This window comes from Elgaria multicarinata, chromosome 8 (genome assembly GCF_023053635.1).
Source record: "Elgaria multicarinata webbii isolate HBS135686 ecotype San Diego chromosome 8, rElgMul1.1.pri, whole genome shotgun sequence".
Classification (NCBI taxonomy): Eukaryota; Metazoa; Chordata; class Lepidosauria; order Squamata; family Anguidae; genus Elgaria; species Elgaria multicarinata.
In genome coordinates this window covers 96,579,387-96,603,243 of record NC_086178.1, presented here as the reverse complement: position 1 = coordinate 96,603,243, position 23,857 = coordinate 96,579,387, and the positions used below count along the sequence as shown (strand labels likewise).

Sequence of the window (23,857 nt, the reverse complement as noted above, 5' to 3'; positions counted from 1 at the left end):
ACATATTCCACACTTCATAATATCCATACTCATTCTTAAAACCATCATTGCCAGGAGTGTCGGGATTGGACTAAAATGCAAAAAAACCCCACCCACACCCAACCCCCACAAAAGCCACCAAACACAAAATGTTCAAATGAAGTGACCCACTTTGTGTCAACCCAGACCCATGTTACTCTAGACTGATTCAAAAATCGATTACAAATTTAACTTTCCCTTCACTGCCACTCCCCTCTTTACAAACAACATCCCTTACTGTTGCAAATGAGCCAACAGATAGTGGGAGGGAGCTGAACTTCTTGTCCATACCATGGCTGCCTTTCTGCAGAAGTTGAGTGACACTTGTGGGTTTCCCTCCTATTATTGTCCACCTGCCCCTTCTTTGCTTGTGAGGAGGGGGGAACCAGGTGGGACTAACCATCTGGATTTTGTGAGAATTCTTCCAAAATACTTGCAAAAACCCTCAACGTTTTGCAATTATTACAAGGAATGATTGCAAAACCCAGGTGGCTTTTCAGTTGAACATGGCGACATTTAACCATCCTTAATTGGGGGTTTACTAAGAACCATCTTTAGAGGGATTTGTAACATGCTACGAAGCAAGCCTATGCCTGCGAATAAACCAGGAGATCCTTAGGAACAAATACTTCCTGTCGGAAGAAATGTGTTAAAATATACAATAGATGGATATCAATAGGTCAAGCAGTGACATTAAAGCATAGGGTGTGGTTGCATAACAGCTAGGCACTGTTAAATCCTATTGATTTCAACAGGAGGTGTAATGTAGTTAACTCTCCAGAACTGCCTATTTTGGGCTGGATTATACTCATGGGCTTTAAACTATGTCAGCTAGCACAAACACAGGCAGACTTTTGACTTGTGGAATTTACTTTCATTTTTACCACTACAACTGGTGCCTGGTACAATATAGCTTGAACTCCATGAGGCCAAGACATGCATATCCAAGTACAAATACATGACAGAGTTACTACAGATGAGGAACTCTGTCTAATTTAGTGTGGGGAGGGGTATTATCAAACAATTAGAAAAATGGTAATTCAGTAGATCCAAATTTACCATCCGCTCACTCTTTACATTATAATATCCCAACACTTGGATATTATATCTCACTCTAGCACTGCTGCTTCATGTTTCAGAACTTACCTTAGTTAATATAGTGACAGTTTCGTATTAACAATGCAATTGATTACTCCAGTGTTAGGGCACAGTTCAGAAACTTATCTTGATGGTGTCAGTTGTAGGCATAGTGGGAGCACTTGTCCTCCCCTTCCATCATGCAGAACAGAATGTTCATGCAATCCTCTCCCATTTTGAGGGGGTGCATATCAGGGCATCTGCATGGTACACCTGGCTTCTCCACCAAAGATGGCTGCTGCCTGTTAAGTGTCCAAACTAGGCCTTAAAACAACAAATTTGGGATCCAATGCTTTTACACCATAGTGTTGTTTTTAAACCTAGCAACATTTGTTGTTAGCTAGGTAACTAATGAGTTGCTGCAAACAGTTACACAGCAACGTGACCAATGCTACCATCCCGAACTAACAGGAAGAAAGAAGCATTCTAGCATCTGGTTCTATCATGTATTGGTATTTGCCAGACTGCTCATTTGTGGTCTTGATTTTCCAGTTGAAATGGATTAGTTGCTATAGAAACAGTAAGGGTGAACTTAGTACCACATTTAACATATTATAAAATCATTTTATGTGAGTCTACAAAATACATGAACCCAGCACAATGGGTTGTATCCAGACTTAAGTCATACTTCGCGTATACCCACTGAAATCCATGAGGGAAATGATTAAGTCTGGATTCAACCCGTTATGTCTTGGAACACTACACACTAATGCACCCATTTCAAAAAAATCATTCCACAGTACAATACTGTACAAAGAACTTCTGTATACAGCAAGGAAATGTTTCATTTCCTGCACCAGAACAAGGCTTCATTCTATTCACTAGTAAAATGCTTCTCCAGTGTGTGGGCATCCAAACAGCAGGAGGGAGAGACCACTAAATTTGTCCCACTCCCTGATTGAAAACTGCTGACTGTCTATCTACATACTGAGAATTAAAGAGCAAATATTCCGGGTAGATGGCACGTTCCCGTTATAGAAAAGAAGAAACCACACCATCTAAATTCAAACACTAGCAGAAACCAGTGATAATCATACTAGCCAGTAAGAGGGCATTTTCAGTCTCGAGTTTCCACCCTAACTTCCTTTTTCTGAAATTTTTTAGACTTCGCTATTGCCCACGTTACATGTATCATCATGGAACTCCCACATAATGTTCAGTTAGACCCCAAGGAATTGATGTAATTATAGGCCTTACCCTGAAATATTCAAGACTTTTAAAACCTTGCCAAGATTTCAGCTAATAAATGCCATGTTGAATTTATGATTGAGATTTAAAGTACACAATTTTAAAATAGATAACAAATATTAACTTGGATTGATATCTATCTAGTTATGTTACCTGTGCATTTGTGTTTACTTAGAATAAGATTATTACTGTCAACCTCCACAATCCCTGGCTTACATGTCGTGCTTCAAAAGTACACCATTTGGGTTCTATCATCATCACATGAAGAATTTAACTCTGAAATTGTATTTGTAAAAGTGACCTTTCACATAACTATTTTTTTAGCACAAGAGTTTGTCATTTTAGGAATCTGCTGAATGCAATCCTCCTTATCGATTATAAAAGTCAATGCATTTTTCTATGGGAATTTGCTCATGTATTTAAGAACTGTAATTAAAGACAATACATAACAAGAAATGATTTAATTATTTTTATTCTTCATTAGATAAACTTTCTTTGGCTCAGCCAGTTGAACTGTGCTCTAGCACATATGAGCAGTTTCATATGAAATCTGGAGAGGGCAGAAAGATCCACGCTACTTAAACACACAACAATCTAGTCTTTTACAATAGTCAACATTACAGAGACACATCTGCAACCACTGTGAATGAATGAATGACTCAGACATGTGCATTTTTAACAAATGTGCCACAAAACATGAAAAACACACACAATGAGACAACATTTGATAAAGTCCTTTTAATGGAAAATGTAAAACCCCTTTCAACTTTCAATGTACAAAGCATGTTTAACACTTGCACTTTTAACAAATTAAAGCAAGCCATGTTTTTAAAAAAATACATCATTGAATGTATATATGTATATATTTACATAGCATATTAAGTTTAATATTTAGCTTTAAAAGTTCACATAAATTTTACCAAAATGAGACAAATTTTAAATAAATTACACCCTTTTGGAAAATGTTTAATTGTACACTGAATAGCTTCAATAAAATACTGAAGTGTCTGTAATATCTATTTTATATACTTTATATTGTACAAAGTTTACAGTTATTTGGCAGTAATTTTCAGATCATGACATGACTGCTGTGCGGATTCAGCAATATCCCAAATGCAGGCAATAGCTGGTGTGTGTGTCCTACTCTCACAGTAACTGTCTCAATGTAGTGAAAAATATCCAAGTTATTTTAACCAAACTGTACAAATCACATTTACAATTGATCAACAATAGAGCATAGAATTCTGTTTTTTCCAAAAATAAATACATCTTAAATCTGACATTTTGAAATTTTCATTTACACTATAATACATAACAGCAGCGTGCTGTTTAGAGTTTTCCATTTCTAAAAAACTCACAAGTTTAAATCACAAAACCTGTGATGAGAAGTTATTTTGTTGCAGTGTCAGTAGCAAGTAAATACAACAAACATATTTTCTTGGCACTGATGGTTCGTGCAGCTTATATTAATGAGTAGACTCTTTATCGTAAAGAAAAATACGATAAAATGTTTTTCTGACCCAAAAAAGAGAGAGTGCACACTTAATTTTCTTCCATATCTTCAATTTCATTTTCATGAATCTTCAAAGCTCTCACCATTTCCTTAACTGCGTGATACAAGATATTTTTAATCTGTAAAAACAAATTCATTGAGAAGTTATGAGCTCAGCACCTGACAATGTAATTGAAGGCACATGAGGGAAAAACTGTAGGGAAAGACAACAATCAGCCTGGTTCATAAGAACACTTTTATACCTGGTATAAAAGGCACAAATATCTTGGGCTTCTTAAGGAGAAAATAATATATAAACACAATACTGGGTTCACCTCTCTCTCTCTCTCTTGAAAGAGAAAGGACATAGCAGGTTCAGGAGTTTATTTATTTATTACATTTTATACCGCCCAATAGCAAAAGCCCAATAGCCGAGTTCCAGGTCATGTCTACACCAGCCCTATATCCCGGATTCGTCCTGGGATCATCCCTGTGCATCCAAATGACACACAGGGGATCCCGGAAGCAGGCAGGGACGGCCCCTCCATTTGCCTGGGATAACCCTTAGGTGTAGAAAGGGCCCCTGTCAGACACAACTAAGCTGGCAACTGTTACCCAGAGGACCTTTTCTTCTGTCGCCCCCAGTCTGTGGAATGGCCTACCAGACGAGATTCGTCAGCTTAATGCTCTTTCTGAGTTTAAGACAGCTGTAAAAACCAGTGTCTTCCAGCAGGCCTACCCAGATGAATTTAAACCTAAGAATTTTAAGATGCTGTGATAGTTATATATTTTATATGCTCTTTTAACTAATTTTATGTATTATATTTTATTTAGTGTTGTTCCCCGCCTCGATCCAGAGGGAGAGGCAGGTAATACTATTATTATTATTATTATTATTATTATTATTATTATTATTATTGTTGTCATCATTATTATTATCCCACAGGGCTGGCTCACGTGAGACTTTCTCCCTGGGGAGAGGAACAGGCAGAGGAAGAAAGAGGGAGAACATGCACAAACCCAAGGGCTGCACCTCTCATAAGGCATGTAGGAATGCTCATACCAATATGAAACAATTACAAATAAAATTCCCACTGAAATGTATTCATTCCTAAAAAAAATTTAGTGAGGAATGACATTTCATCAGCAACTGAATTATGACACGAACTCATTTGTTACCTGCAGCTTATCATCATAATTTATTTCTTCCTTTGAGAGCCTCAATTCTTGCGTTAAGTGAAATGATTGCACAATGTGTTCTGGAGACACGAAGTCTTCAGTTACTTGAATACAGCTATGAAAATTTTGTACCTGAGCAAAAGACAAAGCAAAAGTTATTCCAAATTACTCTTAGACAGACAGGCTGGGAAAATGCAATCATATTTGAACAATGGGTCCTTGTGGCACTTAAAGAGCAACACATTTGTTGTGGTACAAGCTTTAAGTTTCACGCCACAATAAATCTGTTAGGTGTTAAGGTACCACAATGTATTCAAGTATTTATATTACACTTCCCCAGGCAATTAGCCTATTCCAAATGGCTCACAATTAAAACAATATTGTAAGCAGTCTTCATAAAAAACAAATACAAAACTACAATATAATACATTAAGGCAGCAGCATTAAAGAAACATCCCAATCCAGACCCAAAATGAAACAGAGCAACAACAGGTTTAAACTCCAGACCAGCATCAGACACACCCATCATAAAAATGATTGAAAAAACAAATACATTAAAATGTAAGTCAGCAGCATTAACATCCCAATCCAAACCAGTCAAGATGAAATACAGTTGCAACTCCAGACAATTACAAGTGGATTGGAATAAAAAGGTCTTTAAGGCCCATTTAAAAGGAAATAATGAGGGGGCTGTCAAGCAATGACTTTCAGTCATGTTGTGTTTGATTTTTCAGTTTGTAAAATGGTTGCCTTTTCTTTTAGAGTCTGTTTTGCATGTGGTGTGGGTGTCAAACGTTCAGTCCAGAAATTTAACATTTAAAGGGGCTGTGAGTTCATAGAAGGGTCAAAGGTTCAGCTCAGGAACCTGGCAATTAAGTAGAAACAGAAACATAACCAGGACTGGACTCTTCTTTTGATTGGAGGTAGAGTGAAAATATTGTACATAAAGCTGGAAAACTGAGTTGACAGATAAAGAAGGAAGAGAGACATGAAGGGGAAAGAAAGGAGAATCTGAGAGTGTCACAACTGAAGTTAGAAGTCTGTAATGGATCTAAACTAGAGATGTTGAGCCGGACGCTGCCTTATTGAGAAGTCATGGGTATATTAGGGTAACAGTCTAGAATAGGTTTAGATGGATATTGCAGTTTATTTTTAGTTCCTCTCAAACTGTTCTAAAATGAGTTTTCTTACTGTTTTGCTTGATGCCTTACAAATTTTCTTAAGTAAAAGCACAGTATGCTTTAATTGGAGGAAGTGTGTCACAGGGTTGCAGCCTCAACCAGCTGAGTGCTGTGTCATTCTCTTTTGGCAACAGCATGGCAGGAGGAGGAGGAGTTGCTGCTGCCGCCACTAGGTAACAAATCATCACAGGGCTGGGCTGGGCGGCAGGGAGATGATGGCCAGGGAGAGCTACCCCCATCAGAAAACACCTTGCCCAGGGCCCCCTCAAATCTGGTGGCACCTTTGTTTTGGGTGTTGAATATCTTTCTGTAGTTGTTCAAAACTGTCACATATCTCTTGTACTTATCATATTATAACTTGTCTAGAGATGAGATCATATCCTAGAACTTTCACCCATTTCCCTTGGACTGCTCCACTCCTGGACAACATTACAAGAGCCTATTGTCCCTTCTTTTTTCTATAGTTAATTAACTACCTCAAATTCTAAGGTGTCCCAGATGAGGCACGAAGGCACCAAAAAACCATGCAGACTGAGGGAGGGGTTTCCTCTCTCAGTCTGCACAGTATACAACTGGGACACTAATTACGAATATGTGTAATTTTAGTCATCTAAGATTTTATTGCATTGCATTGCACATGAAGGATGGATATCATCCCAGGGTTTAGGTGTGGGGTGGAGAGAGAAAGCGTATGACGTCCAGCACTGAACATATTGAGAAACAGGAAATCTCTGGATGACTTTGATCAGCTAGGGCATGGACACTGAAAATGCAAGATGATTCATAAGATACCTTTTTATAGGAAAAATATTCATTAAAATCAAAGAAACTTTGATACTAAATTGTGTATAAGGAGTACTTTGATATCATAAAGGCCATAATACTGATTTTGGCCATTAAATCAGCCGTGCCATTTGGTATTCATTCAGGGCAAGTAACTATTCTTTAGAGGCAAGTAGAACCACCAGTTAAGGTCACACTTGACACACATGGTTACATGGAAGGAGGCAAGCAGGACAATATTTTTACCGTATAAGCCTACTTTATACACCTCAAGGTATTAAAAAAGGGTGTTGATACAGTCTTTAATGTTTTATAGTATATTATGTCAGTTATGTCTTGTAACAGTTGCAAGTAAAAAGTCTTGCTCAAACATACATTTCCATGTGTCTTCCAGAAACATAATTTTACCTGGTGAAGTGCTCCTGCTGGTAAAATAATAGCATCACCAAGGAACTGGATGAGAGTACAGGTTTTTACTCCACATTCTTCAAACAGTCTTTGACGGAGCTTTTTGGTTACATACCAACTCTGGTCACGTATTGGATCATGCTCTGGTAAAACATCTAAACCTTGTTCTTTTGACACCTGTAATACAGTTGTAATATGTTATATGCAAAAGGTAACTGCTGGATTCCTTCAAGAGAACTGAGCCAAGAACGGTTGGATCTGAGTGAGTTATCTTGGGAGGGGCAAACGGTCAACAGTTCATTGAACTCCCAGAGTTAGGGCACCACATGTTTGTCAAGACTGGCTGCTTTTGGAGAATGGAAGAAAAACTAGTTTTGCTTTTTTTAAAAAATACTAGCTGTTACCATGGATGGATAAATAAGATGAAAGGCAATCTGGAGCTCCTTAATTATACCTCAGAATAACCCCTTATAACTTTTACAAGTAGTCTTGGAAATGATAAAATTAAACAGCGAGTACGTTACAAGGCGTAGCTAGATATCTATAACACACACAAGGAACTGTTAATCTCCTTTGATTTGAGAGAAGCTATTTTAATCAAGAAAATATTCTGGACATGTATAAAAGGGAACTATATTTTTTTTAAAAAATCTTGCAAATACATACTGTGCTACTGAACATGCTATGTTATATAATTTGAGTCAGAGGAAGGGAAATTATGCTAGAACCTATTGTTTTCTTATGGTGTTCTGAGGAACCCTGGAATTCTTCAGAAGCTTACCAGAGATTCCTCAGCTCATCATGCTTTGTAATGTGCAGCTGCCAGAGAGACAGATGGATATATTCTGTGTCAGACACTCAATTCAAGCAAAGCACCAGTGAGGCCTAAAAGGCCTGTCCAGTGCAAACTGAGTGTACACTCTACATTTGCCAGAATTTTATACAACTGCCGGGCATTCTATGGCCACTTACAGGGGTTCCCCAGTAAATAAGTTGAAGTGAAAAGGATTTCCCAAAGATGGAAAGTTTGAAAAACATTGCTATACCACAATACAGCCATTTCCCTGTTCTTCAGGTTTATTCATGTGAATTCTTTCAATTGGCTTATCTGAAAACTGGGGGAAAGAGATTCTCAGTTTTTCAGGTAAATATATTGAAAAAAATCCCATAAACTAACCTGAGTGCTGATTCAGATAGGACAAGTTTCTGTATGTACACTAGCACATTTAAGAACATAGTGCCTGAATTTGCTTTGCTTTTCCCCCTCCTCCTCCCTCCCAATCCCCTTTCCTTTTGTGTCATGTTTTTTTAGATTGTAAGCCTGTAGGCAGGGACTGTCAAGAAATAGTTTTGTAAGCCGCCTTGAGAGCCTTTTTGGCTGAAGGGCGGGATAAAAATGCTTAAATAAATAAATAAATAAATAAATTTACCTCACTATGTGAATCGTGCTGTGACTGACCACCATTTGGGACTTCCAGACATGTGCATATGTAGAAAATATACAAATGTGCAGTAGTCACACGTGGCATAGTATATTCAATTTCCAACACGGAAACAGTATCTACACTACAGGATCACCCCATTCATTTTACAGAGATTCGCACAAGCATAAAAATCAGTTCTGAAAATCAGACAATTCAGTTCTAAATCAATATACCTCTATTATAAATCTAACATTCAATAATATAAATGAATATACACCCATTATAAATCTAACCTTCTGTAGAAACTCCTTTATCTTGTCAGCATCCTTGCTGGCATAAATATGCCACAAAGCACCAGGCAATTCACTTGAATCCTTCAGTCTTTTTCTTAGAAGATCATCCAAATCTTCTTCTTCAAATTTCTTTAGTACCCCTGAGAATTCACAAATGCAGCAATCAGTTTCCTGTGCTGGAGAAGTCTTGCCTTACGCCTAACATTATATCACAAACCTCTCTCTCCTTGTCTTGTATTTAATCAAAAGAGGATAAGGGTGAGAAAATCCATATTTAACTACTACAAATTATAATACTACACATAAAAAACATCTGAGCTGAAACGTCTGAAAATTGGAGGACAGTTTATAAACATGTTTGCTCCTGCTCCCAGTGTCTCTTGTGTCTGCAGAGCCCCCCACTCATGGAAAGTGCCTCTATCAGATTTGGGGCAATTTCCCCCTCTCCTCTACAGTGCCATAGCCAATCCCATTCAGAAGAGTCCCCTGCCCCTCCCAAGAGGCTTTCTGGGGACTCAGAAAGCTGCATGGAGGAGGAGGAGGAGGAGGAGGGGGCAAAAAAAGTTCTCTTCTATGAGCACTTCTTAAGATCCAAGCCAATAATATATTGGGAAAAGTGGAAGGAATCCATTAAAACAAAAAAGGGTACTTAAAATATCAAGAGGGATTTAGGTTTCCTTTATAGGTGCATTACATATATTAACAATGTGTAATGTTGTGCTAGTTTTAACACATAGATATAAAATGGGACAACAGTAAATCTACTTAATACAGTTGTTGTTTTTACTTTACCTGATTTTGAAGGGACTCCATTCCCTTTTGCTATACCAACACTGACAAGAATGTTCACAACATCTGATACTTCGATATGAAGATTTGTCGTCCCTATATCATGGTCTTTAGCAGCAACCACACCTTTTTCAAAGATAATGCATAAATATATTGAAGGCCTTCATAGATTTTTGCAAACAGACTTATAAAAAGTTTTCTTGTGAAACTAATATTTTCAGCAAATCCAGCTTTTATACAAAGTAACACTAGGACTTAAATGGTCATTGAAATCACTCACATTTATATCAGATAAGATAAACATTATAAAAATAATAACAATCCAGCCTCTGCTTATATGGCAACAAGATGAGCACAAAGGTTAAGTAGTAATTTTCTGTAAACTGGGTCTAGTTGTTTTCAAAATTATCTTGTGACGTAAGAACTACTGAAAAGCTTGCCCTGTGAGACAACAGAATTTTTGCCCTGGCTTATAGTAATGTATTACAAATTAATTTTAAAAACTAAATTTCATGGAGTATGTTTCTGCTAATACTTAGTATGCAAACTTAGCAGAGGGTAAGTCCCATTGAAAGCAATGGGTCTTACTTCTGAGTAGACATGTACAGGATTGAACTGTTATTCAGGCAGTGGGACATATATGGTTATATGCTGCTGGCTGCACATTAGTCCATACTTTCCAAAGGAAAAAATGCAGTGTTTTCCTCCTTTGCTTTCTAGGATTCTTTAACAGCATTATTCTAAAAACAATTATTTTATTTGCATCAGGACCAACAACATGCTTTCAACTCATCTCAAAATACATACAGTATATATGTATTTTACACAGCCATTTGACTTTAGTCACCTTCTTCTACAAGACATCTTTATTTTAACTAATCTACTTATCACATGCTCTGACTATTCTGCTTCCTAGAGACCTGGGGCAGTATCCAATAGGGTGCTGCGCCCTGCCGTTCCACAAGCAGCCCTTCCTGCTGATTCTGTTGTGCAAGCGGAACCCACCACTGATGCAACTGAGATTTAATGTTTCCTAGTTGAAGCCCTGTAATAAGCAGAAAATCTTGTTTCTGGATCAGGACATGTCAGAGGAATTCACTTACCTATTCGCTCTGCTGACCTGCCCTGTTCCAGAAATGAGAATTTCCGTCCGTTTCTGGGTGATCCTGGAATTGGTAGGGGTGCAAAGCTCCATTGAATACTGCTACTGCATGTCTTAGGGAGCAATCCTATGCATGTTTAGCCATGCTGCCTGGGGAATGCTGACAGTTATAGGACTTTTTTCTGTCTAAACATGCATACGATTGTGCCCTTAATCTCTCAACCTGTTGTTCTTTCTTTATTTGAGACTTTTTCTATCTTTTTATCTTTTCTTCATATTCATTGCTACTTTAGTGTCTTTGGAAGTTGATTTCTCAACTAATCAAAGGTATTTTAAAATGGGGACACAATCCCCACCTCACTTAACACAAACGTTATTGGTGATTTACTTACCATATGCACTGCATAGTCTGGGCCCTAGATCTGGGCGCACAAAAAACCCTGGCAAATATGAAGCCAAATTAAGTTTTCCTTCCGGGTTACAATATTCAGGTAGAGGTAAACCTTTTAGTAAGTCTTCATATCTAAGGAAATAAAGGCGAAAGTAACAAATTAAATAATATTTGAGTGACAGAAAAGCCCTCCCTCCATCACTTGATGATCTAAATAAAAATACCTTGAAGGCATCATTGACTTGAAATCTTCACCTGAAGGCAAATCTTTTAACTTTAGTACAACTGTTTCTCCATTTTTAAGTTTTTGCCGCTCTGCAAAATACATAGAAAAGACAATGTGCTAAGCAACACATTTATCAGGAACAACACATGTTTAATATTGAGTTGAATCTAATTGGGTCCCTCTGCTTATACAAGGCTTTTTTGCTTTGTGAACAGAAGAGGGTGAAAAGTGATTTTTGCAAACTCCCTTGTGCTCATGCAGCCCTCCACATCATCTCCACCCTCACGCCTTCCATTCACAGAAACCTCTGCTAGAAATGTGAAGGCTAGGGGGAAAAAACACCCAGAAAAAACAGGGTAAAGAACAGAATAGTTTAAAGACAAAAACATGGATTCCGGGGTGGGTGGGAAAGCCCAATTAGATACAACCCAAAGGCTTTAACAACATATAGAAGATTTTGTTTATTTTTTAAAAAAATATTCCTCACTTTTCTCTCTTAGGAACTCAAGGTGGCCAACAACAAATTTAACGGTAAAAAATGAGCAAAGTAAACACTAAACATTAACACACACAAAAATATTTTTCCAATTTTTCGATCCTGCAGATATCAGGGTTTTAAATAAGCCTATCACAAGACTGTTACTTAGCCTCCACTGCCTTAGCATACTATTTAGGGACATGATCCAGCCAAACCTAAGTACTTTTCAATTGGAATAAATGGAAGAAAATTAAGCACATAATCAAGTTTTATATAATTAAAAACACCATAACTAAAAAAGGAAAGTTGCTAACTTTGGCAAACACACACGAGAGAGAGAGAGAGAGAGAGAGAGAGAGAGAGAGAGAGAGCATGCAACTGTGTGTATGTACATATGTATGTAACAAACACTGATTTCTTTGGAGTTGTGGTAATTTTATAGAAAACACAACTTACTTGACACTTCTTCAAAACCTTCCCAGAATTCCTTGACACTGCCACTTGAAGTAACGCTGTCTTTGCAATTCAATAGATCAGCTTTGAGGTCACCAAAATCCGAACTAATAAAATCTGCCTTCCATAAGCTGGCATTCAGTTTCTTGTGCATTCCAGACACTAATACAGTCTACAAAGCCAAACAGAGAATTAGCAATAAGTAAGAGCAATAATAATAATAATAATAATAATAATAACAACAACAACGTCAAAGTCGCAGACCTTGAAGTGACTCTGACATCTTGTCTGTACAGAAGTTTCAAAGGACACTGATTTTACATCAATAAAAATTATGACATCTGTATTTGGATATGTGAAAGGTTTTGTTTTTTAAAAAAGCATGGTCCCTCATAGCCTAAACGAACTCTTGTAATTTGACTCACATGATAACCTCTCACAACCGGTTTTCATCTCATTAAATTAAAGCTGATTTACAAGATTTTATTTCTATTACCAAGAGTTCAAATTCAGTCTGATCATTAGTAATATGTTCTTTCCTATGGATGATTCTTAAAAAGGTCAAATTCACTTTCTCAATAAAAAAGAAAAAGAAAAAAGGGGGAGAAATAGAAAGGAACACATTTGACTAACTTTACCAGACAGGAGCTACATATATAGACCTCATACACAGAAGTAATTCATTTTCTATACTGTGGAAATACAGAATTAAATTATAACTAAGTAGCTTATGCATGTTCTCCTCAACCGAGAATTTACACTTCTTTTAGGGTGTAATCCTATGCATATTTAGATAGAAAAAAGTCCTGCAACACCCAGCATGCCTGTCAGCTATACAAGCTGGGGCATGCTGGGAGTTGTAGGACTTTTTTCTATCTAAATATGCATAGGATCACACCCTTAAAGAGGAAACATCTACATAACAAAACATTTTAGCAGTGATCACTTTAATTGGTCCACAACTCTTAGTGTGTAATAAGTGTTTTCAACTTAATTCATTTGACTGCTGGATTGCAACCCACTGACAAATTGATTAGCTTCATTTAAACCTTATTTTACTTTTAAACAAGCAGATCTGAAAGTAGTATGTAAACATGGTAGCCCATCAGCCCTTTTTTAGAATCTGAAGTGCACTTTACTACTTACCTTTCCTTGTTTCCAACAATCTTTGAAAAGTTTCCAGTTGTTACAGTTTTTATGATCACTGAGCCACAAAACATGTTTATCACAGATCCATGAATGTGGAACATCACTGAAAAATGTGCTACAATCATCTGTAATAAATTTTCTGTCTTCCTTTGGCTCATCCTTCACTTCAGATTTTACATTTATCTTTGGTGTTCTATTTGGTGGAATCTTGTTCTCTACAACTGAAGCAATTATGTCATCAAGAATGTTTGGCATAGTCCTTCCACCTTTGCTATTCTATTGGAAAAATAAAATGAGGACTTAAGTTATCTTTAATTTTTCAGTATGAAACCTTTCATTCCCAGACCTATAGAAGAGATACTACACTAACAATAAAGTGTGCAATGAAACTAACTATAATATGGCAATACCACATTCTGTTAATATTAAAAACTTATTTGCTGATTGCTTAAACTGGCATAATCTCTCTGATTTCTCTAAAAGGAATAAAAGCCAATGGGATCACAACAGTTTAACTAACTCTTCAATGAATTGTCCATGCAATGCTTTATTTACATGCATGAAAAGCTCCTTAAAATTATGTTAATAACCTTTACCTATTTTTTTTTCACAACAGTTCACTCTTTTCAGGGAAACCAGTACAATTTTCTACTGTATATATTTAGATTAAGATCCAAAGAACTGCACTGCTAATTCAGCAAGTCCTAGGAACTTTTGGAGTTGTGTTTCTTGAACAGCAGCACCCTTGTGCTACACAGCCAACCTCTTTCAAAAACAGTTTATGATGTGGCACAAAAATTCCACTGGGCAAGCCCAACTCTTTGGGTACACCTAAATTAACTCTTTTAATCTTGTTCTGTGACAAATGGCCAACTTAGAATGCTGTTCATACTAACCCAGTTCACGTGATCATCATGCGTTTAACAAGCCACATGGTGGCTTGTTTAAGCCATGGCACACGCACCATTTGCCTAATTACCTACTCAGGCATGGCTTGTGTTGTGTGAACCAGGGCGGCATGGATTGTTGGAGGGGGAAACAACCCTCAAATAATCAATTTTTTATTTTATTTTTTTTTTATTTATTTAAGGATTTTTATGCCGCCATTCAGCCCAAAAAGGCTCTCATGGCGGCTTACAAAAGTATTTCTTGACAGTCCCTGCCCACAGGCTTACAATCTAAAAGACATGACACAAAAGGAAAGGGGATTGGGAGGGAGGAGGAGGAGGGGGAAAAGGAAAGCAAACTCAGGCACTACAATCTTAGTTGGAAAGTTCAGCAGTTACAGGTGACAGCAGGAGGGAGGGGGCTCTCAGCTGGAGCTGGACCCAGGCACGGTGGAGAGGTGCCTGGCTGCTGCTTCCCTCCTCTCTGGTGGCCTCTGCAGTTACAGTTGGTAGCAGGAGGGAGGGGGCTCTCAGCTGGAGCTGGACCCAGGCATGGTGGAGAGGTGCCTGGTTGCTGCTTCCTCCCTCACTGGTGGCCTCTGCAGTGTCAGTTGACAGCAGGAGGGAGGGGGCTCTCAGCTGGAGCTGGACCCAGGCACGGTGGAGAGGTGCCTGGCTGCTGCTTCCTCCCTCACTGGTGGCCTCTGCAGTGTCAGTTGGTAGCAGGAGGGAGGGGGCTCTCAGCTGGAGCTGGACCCAGGCCCGGTGGAGAGGTGCCTGGCTGCTGCTTCCTCCCTCACTGGTGGCCTCTGCAGAGACAGTTGGTAGCAGGAGGGAGGGGGCTCTCAGCTGGAGCTGGACCCAGGCCCGGTGGAGAGGTGCCTGGCTGCTGCTTCCTCCCTCACTGGTGGCCTCTGCTGTTGGGTTATATGACACACTATGCCCAGCTGGATGATTAGGCATATGGTGCCTGGCATGTATCATGGCATAAACATGCCACCATGGCTTGTTTAACCTATGGTGACTGCGCAAACCGGACCATTGAGTTACTGCTCTAAAAACTATGGAGTTCTTAAGCTCTTCTCATTCTAGTATATCCAGAGCAAGACATTTGGTGACACACTCACTGCAGTTCCTGTAGAATAAACTGGAGCAAAAGCAATGCCAGCATCCGTAGAACCAAGACGTAATTTGCCTGCAGTAGTAGTCAGTAAGTCTCGTAATGTTGAGCCCTGCTCATTATTTTGAGACAAAGGAGTTGACATCTTGTAGTTAAGAGATTCTGAACTGTCTTGGTCCTGCTCTTCTTTTGTATGCTTCCCAAGAGGACAATCTTTGTTTTCTAAAATAAAACAGGGTTGATCTTATATTATTGTGCCATGATACTAGAACACAAACAATATTAGCAGCCTGCACTTCATAGTGGTTGCAATGTACTTGCAACCTGAATAAACACCAGAGGATGAATTAGATCCTTCAAAAAGCAGTTAACGCTCAACATCTCATACATGGAGCTTAGTGTCCTGTCATAAATGAAAGATGCTGTAGTTAAGAGCGGCTGGAAACACTGATGGATTTCATGTTCCTTCCACAAGTAGCTTTCCTATTGCATATAATAATTTGATTCCATCAGAAGAAGGTACCAAATACACAAGACTTAAGAATATATGGAATATCCATAGCTTTATATATTATGGAAAATGGCAAACTGTGAATCATTTCTACCATGGCCTGGCTCAATCATATACAATCTAGTGCGGGCTTCAATAGGGACTATGCCAGCTTCTAACCACTCCTCTTACTGATATTGACAAGAAGTGTTTTCTCATGCCCCCCATTCCCAGGTAAACATCAGTGAAGCACTGAAGCTCTCCTTGACGTAGTTCTAGAGTGTGAGAAAAACAGTGGCAGCCTACTCATTAAATAAAAATTAACAAGGCATGCTCCAGATTAGTACAGACCAGGGAACGGCCTTCCATCACATCAGGGAACCATGGTTTATTTTAATTGTTTGAGAATATGCAAGGATCTGAAACCATGATTGCGGCTTTTCTCAGTAACCATAAACAAGCCATAGTTTCTGGAGTTTAGAAATTATGAGGAACCTTGGTTGTTTTGAAATTGGGAATGAAAGCCCCCATTCTCCTACATCATGGATACTGAAAGGAGGAGGAGAGGGAAGGGGGAGTGTGTGAGCCCAAGGCTTGTTGTGGCCCATTCACATAGAGGGAAACCAGTTTTCTGTTATATTCGAACCTGGCCTCTGCGTTTTGAGAAACCTGTGGGAAATATAGAAAATTTAGTAGTTTACCATTAAGATTCACCAGTTCCTTTCCAGCAACAATAAAATGTTTTCCTCATTTTTGTGTTTTACTAGTACACATTGTTAGTTGCTAAAGCAGGTTGGGAAATGTCCCCAATTAAGCTGGTAATACAATCTATTCTTGACGTTTACTAATATATCACAGCAACTAAAGGCCTTTAATTAAAGAAATTGTTTCCCTATAATTTTCTGGCATGCCATTTGGCCCAGTCTCAATGCAAGAAAATTCACAGTTGTCCTGAAGGATACTAACTCCATGACCATAATCCAACATAGCGCTAAGAACCTTTCCAACCACTGATTTCAGGTGGACATGCATGTGTTTGTGCTGGATTGTGGCCCAAATATATAAACACTTGCTAAAAAATTCCATCAACTTTGATTTATCTTCATATCCACCAAAGCCCTCTCTATGCCCCTAGGCATCCTTCTGTATTTAACATTTTCTGGTTACAGACTGCATTTCCTGCTCACCGACCAGGACACAGAGGGCATTGAGCTGGGACTGTAGAAGTGGACGAAAATGAAACATATGATGCCGTGTAATTTTCTGATGTGGTTATATTTTCCTGCAATAGCCTTGCACGGGAGATGAAGAGCTATTCATATCCACCCACCCCCACCCCACTTTTTGTTCAGATAGCAGTATGAGAGACTTGGAAGGACTGCACTCACAGCATATTGTTGTAATAGCTCTATTCCCTCAGGCCTCTGCACTGAGAAAATACCTATTTAGAGTTCTTTAGAACAACCTCCCCCAATGTGGTGCCTCCAGATGTTTTGGAGTACAACTCCCATCAATCCGTCAGCATGGCCAATGTTCAAGAATGCTGGGAGTTGTAGTTCATAACATTTGGAGGGCAGCAGGTTGGAGAAGACTGGTTTAGAACTATCAATGTATTGCTATGATTTTGTAAACCGCCCAGAGAGCTTCGGCTATTGGGCAGTATAAAAATGTAATAAATAAATAAATAAATAAATAAATCTATATAAATAAAAATGTAAATGTTCGTTCGAAACAGACGTTATATCTCTGAAAGTTCTTCACCGATTGCTTTGAAATTTTGACACAACGTTGCATTCGAATACGCGAGCATTGTTATGTACCTATGTTCTACATGGGGTCAAAAGTTTGTCTTAAAATCGAAGAACTAGGCCTCCTCAAAACCAGTCCTGCTGATCATTGTGACATCGCCAACCAGTAGGCCAATCCACTGCCTCTGCCGCCTCTCCTATTTGCATGTTCTCTCCTATTTGCTCTTATAGGTCATTGTGACATCGCCAACCAGTAGGCCAATCCACTGCCTCTGCCTTCTCTCCTATTTGCATGTTCTCTCACAATTGGCTGAGTGAATATAGATGTCACACTGTGGCGTTACACCCCACAAGTCAATTCCAAATGTATGTCTGCAGTTTGTAAGTCTGTGGTTTTTAGAATGTTGGCCTGAGTGGGCGGAGTTAGAATGTCTTGGGAGGGGGGAGGAGTGATATATAAGGGAAGGACTGAGGGGATTGAGAGTTCTTGTTCTTGTTCCTTTTAAGAAAGCTTTTCAGGGAACCTTTTCAGGTACTCTTAGAGTCTGTAGTGCTCTCTGTGTTTATGGTACTTAAGTTCTGGGAAATTTGAGAGTCAGTGTAGTGCGTGGTGTCTTTAGAGTGTGGTGTGCACGTAATGGATGTATATTAGTCAATACTGATAATAAAGAAAGTTCAAGAGTGATTGTGTGAGAAAAAGGAAAGCGCGAATGTGAATGAGTGACCGGATTGTATGAAAAGTTTCAAAAAGGTTTTTAAATGTTGTTATTTGAAACAAAGCTTATGAACTTTTAAAAATAAATTTTAATTGTTTTGTTTTTTAAAAAAACTACCACAAAAATCCCACGTGTCTGTTTGGCATTTATCATCTTAAGTTTACACATATAACACCCACTCTGACAATCATTCACCTAAGCAGATATAACTCACAGTGCATTATTATATATATTAAAATCCATTCTCCATTTTAAACCCCTTTCTCCACGTAGTTTGGAGGAAGGTGGGGCTTTATCCCTTGCCTCAGGCGTATCAAGCGGTGGTGTTTAGCTTGAGCAGGGAGTAGCCTCGGCCGGGTCTGGTGTTCAGAGCCTGTGTCGTGGCACACACCTGTGACAGTTACACGTTCTGAAGAAAGGTAACTGCCAGGAGTTTCCACTAACCTCCTCACCGTGAAAACATCCTTTTTTAAAAACCAAACAGTAGGCCAATCCACTGCCTCTGCCTCCTCTCCTATTTGCATGTTCTCTCACAATTGGCTGAGTGAATATAGATGTCACACCTGTGACAGTTACACGTTCTGAAGAAAGGTAACTGCCAGGAGTTTCCACCAACCTCCTCACCGTAAAAACATGCTTTTTTAAAAACCAAACAGTAGGCCAATCCACTGCCTCTGCCTCCTCTCCTATTTGCATGTTCTCTCACAATTGGCTGAGTGAATATAGATGTCACACCTGTGACAGTTACACGTTCTGAAGAAAGGTAACTGCCAGGAGTTTCCACCAACCTCCTCACCGTAAAAACATGCTTTTTAAAAAACCAAACAGTAGGCCAATCCACTGCCTCTGCCTTCTCTCCTATTTGCATGTTCTCTCCTATTTGCTCTTATAGGTCATTGTGACATCGCCAACCAGTAGGCCAATCCACTGCCTCTGCCTTCTCTCCTATTTGCATGTTCTCTCCTATTTGCTCTTATAGGTCATTGTGACATCGCCAACCAGTAGGCCAATCCACTGCCTCTGCCTTCTCTCCTATTTGCATGTTCTCTCCTATTTGCTCTTATAGGTCATTGTGACATTGCCAACCAGTAGGCCAATCCACTGCCTTCTCTCCTATTTGCATGTTCTCTCCTATTTGCTCTTATACGTCATTGTGACATCGCCAACCAGTAGGCCAATCCACTGCCTCTGCCTCCTCTCCTATTTGCAGGTTCTCTATTTGCTCTTATAGGTCATAGAAGCAACAATCTTGACAGGACCTTTAAAAGGTGAAGATGTCCTTATTCCTCTCATTCCTATGATTCCAACAGATATGCCATTTCAATTTAAGAGATTGCAATTCCCAATTCGACTGGCGTTTGCAATCACCATCAACAAAGCTCAGGGCCAATCTTTAGAATTGTGCGGTTTAGATCTAGACACAGATTGCTTCTCACATGGACAATTATATGTTGCGTGTTCTAGAGTCGGCAAACCAGACAATCTCTATATCTACACAGACAATGGAACAACTAAAAATATTGTATATCCACAAGCATTGTGAAATTAAACATAATAGAAACATTCGCTTTCTTTTCTTTCTTTTCAATTTAACCAGACTGAGCCACAGCAACGCGTGGCAGGGTACAGCTAGTAAATAAATAAATAAATAATACTATCACTAAGGCTACAGCCCCAAGCTGTAAAAAAAAAAAAAGATTGACAGAATGGTGACTGTAGCTAGAAGCCTGATCAGGACTTTGCAAATTGTGTAGTACTCTTGACAAATAAATATTTTGTCCTGCCTACAAAATAACTTTCTCCTAAATCCCTCATCCTCCCTGACCCTTCTCCCACTTGCAATATTCATCAATTTTTCTTCTTCGGACATGTAATTTTACACATCTCAAAATTACATGCAACTTTTTCATTAACAAACCAGCAGCCTGATCATATGGGTTGGCTTTTGCTGCAGAGACACATGCACTGGTTTGTACCTCAACTAGAGAAAACAGTGTAAAGCTCGGTAACATTGCTCCTTCCCACAAGGAAAGTCCAATACAAGCTTGTACTAGATTTCTTGTTGTTCTAGAACAGGGTGTCCCTGTGGCCCTTGACGTAATTTTATGCTGAGGGAGGAGGTGAACTCCAAAGTGGATGAAGTGATGGAAGGAAGAAGCCCTTGACAAGCAATCGGCTTAGACCTCAGAAAAGACTGATTCCCCACCCCACCCCGCCCCGCCCCGCTAGCCTACAGGGCAGGGAGTGAGCAAGTGAGAAAAGGTGGTGGCAGAAGAGAGAAAGGAAGGGGTGGCCACGCCCCCTTTTGGTTCCAGCCCCACCCTCTGCTGAGAAGTTGTCTTCAACAGAAAAAAGGGTCCTCACTAGAGATATAAAATTTCCAGAAATTTTGAAGCCATGAAAAAAAACCTGTTGTTTTTTTTCCCCCTTATGGGGAAATGGAAATTTTTGGAATGGTAATTATGTACAAGTTGGTTTGGCATAAAATTATTACATTTGATATATTAAAAGTACAGTATATTCAAACAATTATTACTTTTTTAAAAAATTCCTTTTTTTGTAACAAATGGAGCTACAAGTTCCTGAACTATAAGGAACCTCTTCGGTTTTGCCAGTTTATGAGGAGCAGGAAAAAAACAATTTAAAAACAACAACAGAAGAAACCATCAACATTAGTAAAATTATGCATGTCACCATTAGTCCTCCACAGAGTCAAGCAGACATAAAACACCCATTCCCATAAAAAGAACTGAGAAAAAGGGGACACCAAGATTCAATGAATATGCATGAAATTTAATCAGACTCATTTTCTGAGCTATAGCTATCACTATCAGTTTCAGTCTCTGTTTTAATGGCAGTGCCCCCTAGAGGCAGAAATGCATCTTGCTCTTGCATTTGAGAGTTGTAGTGTCAGTTTGCAACCTAGGACTTGTTTGTCCTCGGTGCACAAAAATTGTAATAATCTGATACTGTGCATAGTTTTTTGAAATCATTTGGAGAAGTAAATATATGAACACCTTGTCTTAAACATTTTAATCATCATGTTAAAATAAAACAGTCCATGATCCATTTTTCCAATTTTTCAGAAAGAAACGAAAAAGGCTTCAGAAAAAAACTGGGTTTTTCCACAATTTTTTCCCGTTTCCTTTCCAGGCCTTCACATCTCTAGTCCTCACCCTGTTCTAGAAGGACAGTCCACTCCCCACCATCTCTTCATTCCTGCCAATGCTCTGTGTGTGTGTGTGTGTGTGTGTATTAGATACTGTACTTTTCCTGAGAAGCTTGCAATTTTTGAGATTTACCAGTAAAATAAGAATTTTCTGTTTTTTCACACTGGCCTTCTAAAAAGGTGAGAATGACCAGTAAGTATCAACATTCACTGAGTTCAAGAATGTTTGTTATAGAGAAGTGCACACAATCTGCTTTCTAACCAAAACATCTGATTATTTACCTTTTTTTTCTTCTCTAGCCTTTTGTTCTGCTAGATCTGCCAACCAATGCAGCGGTGACTGGGATTCAGGTGGAGTTAACTTGCTGTCTGTGCTTACATCATTCCCTGGACTTGTATTGCCATTTGTCTCTGATTTTTGAGATGCCTTCTGCTGCTGTGACTCGGGTATGCACAGTGAAATTTTATTACTGTGATTAAGGACATTCTGTAAAATCTGTAGGGCACAACAATTCAATCAATCAGTTGCATATGCTAAAACAGCAATTACTTAAAGGCACATATAAGATCTGCACATTATGTTACAATAATGCACACCTAAATACATTTATGCAACAATGAAAATCAATGGGTACACTTAACTCCGCATCAAACTATTAAATTATACAATTATTAACAAGAATAGATTTGGCCTTACCTGAGACACCCCGTTCATTGAAGGGAACTTGCCAACTTGTAAATTCTGTTTGCTGGCACATTGGCAATGGGATTTAATTTCATGTTTCTCTCTAAGAGTATGCATTGTTTCAAGAAGTTCTATTAAACCTATAAGATGAATAAAGAAAACAATGATTTTTCGCCCATATACAGTGCAAACACTTTGGGTCTGTTCAGAAGACACCTTAAACTCTGTTGGTTAAAGCTGTTGGTTAAGCAGTGTGATGCGTTTTGCTAAACCCTGCTTATTCACTAACCATAGTTGGAGCGTCTGCAGCAGGGTTAGCGGCTCTAACCATGGCTTAAAGTATTTTGTGCAAAAGTTTGGCTTGTGGTTAGTGCGAACCCCAGAGAACCACAGTTTCGCTAACCACAGAGCCTGAAGTGTTGTCTGGACAGGCCCATTGCACAGTTTCGAGGCTAACAGCCTGAAATTATATCTATCTTCATACATGAAAGAAAATGAAGTTCAAACTCTTGGAATTAGTTTTACCTTTGCCAACACAGCCCTAAAATATGGAATAAAACCGTGACATGATCTATGTCGGACATTAATTTGTCAGAGGCTTCAATGATGTTTGGATCCTAGAGTTTTCAGTTATGTGGTCAAGCATCACTTTTGGATACAGGGCTAGCTACACCACTGGGGAACACAAGCAAAAGAGAGCCAGCATGCCGGGGAATGGTGCAGAAAGAGGACAGGGCACATGAACTGACAGAAGTATGATCATCAGTAGAGGGAACATTGCCTCTACATCATTCGCGACCTTTTAAAAACAATGGTGACTTTCTCCTCCATGCTTTTTCTGTGCTCCTTTCCTCCTCTAGCAGGTCTATATTTTGTAGCAAGACAGAGGGCAGCTACACATATTACACAGTAAATACAACTGCTGCAGATACACTAGTGGCTTATGTAAATAATCCAATTAAAACACAATTGAATGTAGTTAAAATGGCATTAAAATAGCACTAAAAACAACAACCAACTAATTAAAGCAACCTAAGACTAGGCAAATATTTGCAGTTAAACACATTAAAACACAGGTGCTGATCTATACTATAAAAGTTCTGGTGACAAGAAAGGTCTTTATTCCTTTCCTAAAAGCCTGCAAAGTGTTTTTAGATATGTCATCCATACTTTACACATTTGCTATTGAAAACACTAGTATAATCATGGCAACCATTTGCTGTATACCATCTGGAGCTGCTCAAACCTAAGGTTTCTTTCCCCTTGTTTCCATTCAGGTTGTTATCTAGTTAGTTGTCTGATAATATAGTATATACGATGAAGATGTATTGAATTTTGTAGTTGCCTTTCT

General features: G+C 38.8%; 1 protein-coding gene across 3 annotated transcripts in view; it reads right to left on the bottom strand.

Moving 5' to 3' along the window:
* Positions 1-2,799: 2,799 nt before the first annotated feature.
* The window catches only part of JMJD1C (jumonji domain containing 1C), a 173,420-nt gene continuing 152,362 nt past the window's right edge, over positions 2,800-23,857 (bottom strand). For all 3 annotated transcript variants that reach the window (XM_063133069.1, XM_063133067.1, XM_063133068.1), the window contains 12 exons: positions 22,519-22,646; positions 22,104-22,317; positions 15,706-15,920; positions 13,689-13,967; positions 12,546-12,714; positions 11,610-11,700; positions 11,387-11,517; positions 9,896-10,018; positions 9,104-9,243; positions 7,387-7,563; positions 5,015-5,146; positions 2,800-3,975 (listed from right to left, as the gene is read on the bottom strand). In XM_063133069.1, coding sequence (XP_062989139.1) covers positions 3,886-3,975; positions 5,015-5,146; positions 7,387-7,563; positions 9,104-9,243; positions 9,896-10,018; positions 11,387-11,517; positions 11,610-11,700; positions 12,546-12,714; positions 13,689-13,967; positions 15,706-15,920; positions 22,104-22,317; positions 22,519-22,646 — 1,889 coding nt within the window. In that variant the 3' untranslated portion in view covers positions 2,800-3,885. The remainder of the gene's footprint in view (positions 3,976-5,014; positions 5,147-7,386; positions 7,564-9,103; positions 9,244-9,895; positions 10,019-11,386; positions 11,518-11,609; positions 11,701-12,545; positions 12,715-13,688; positions 13,968-15,705; positions 15,921-22,103; positions 22,318-22,518; positions 22,647-23,857) is intronic.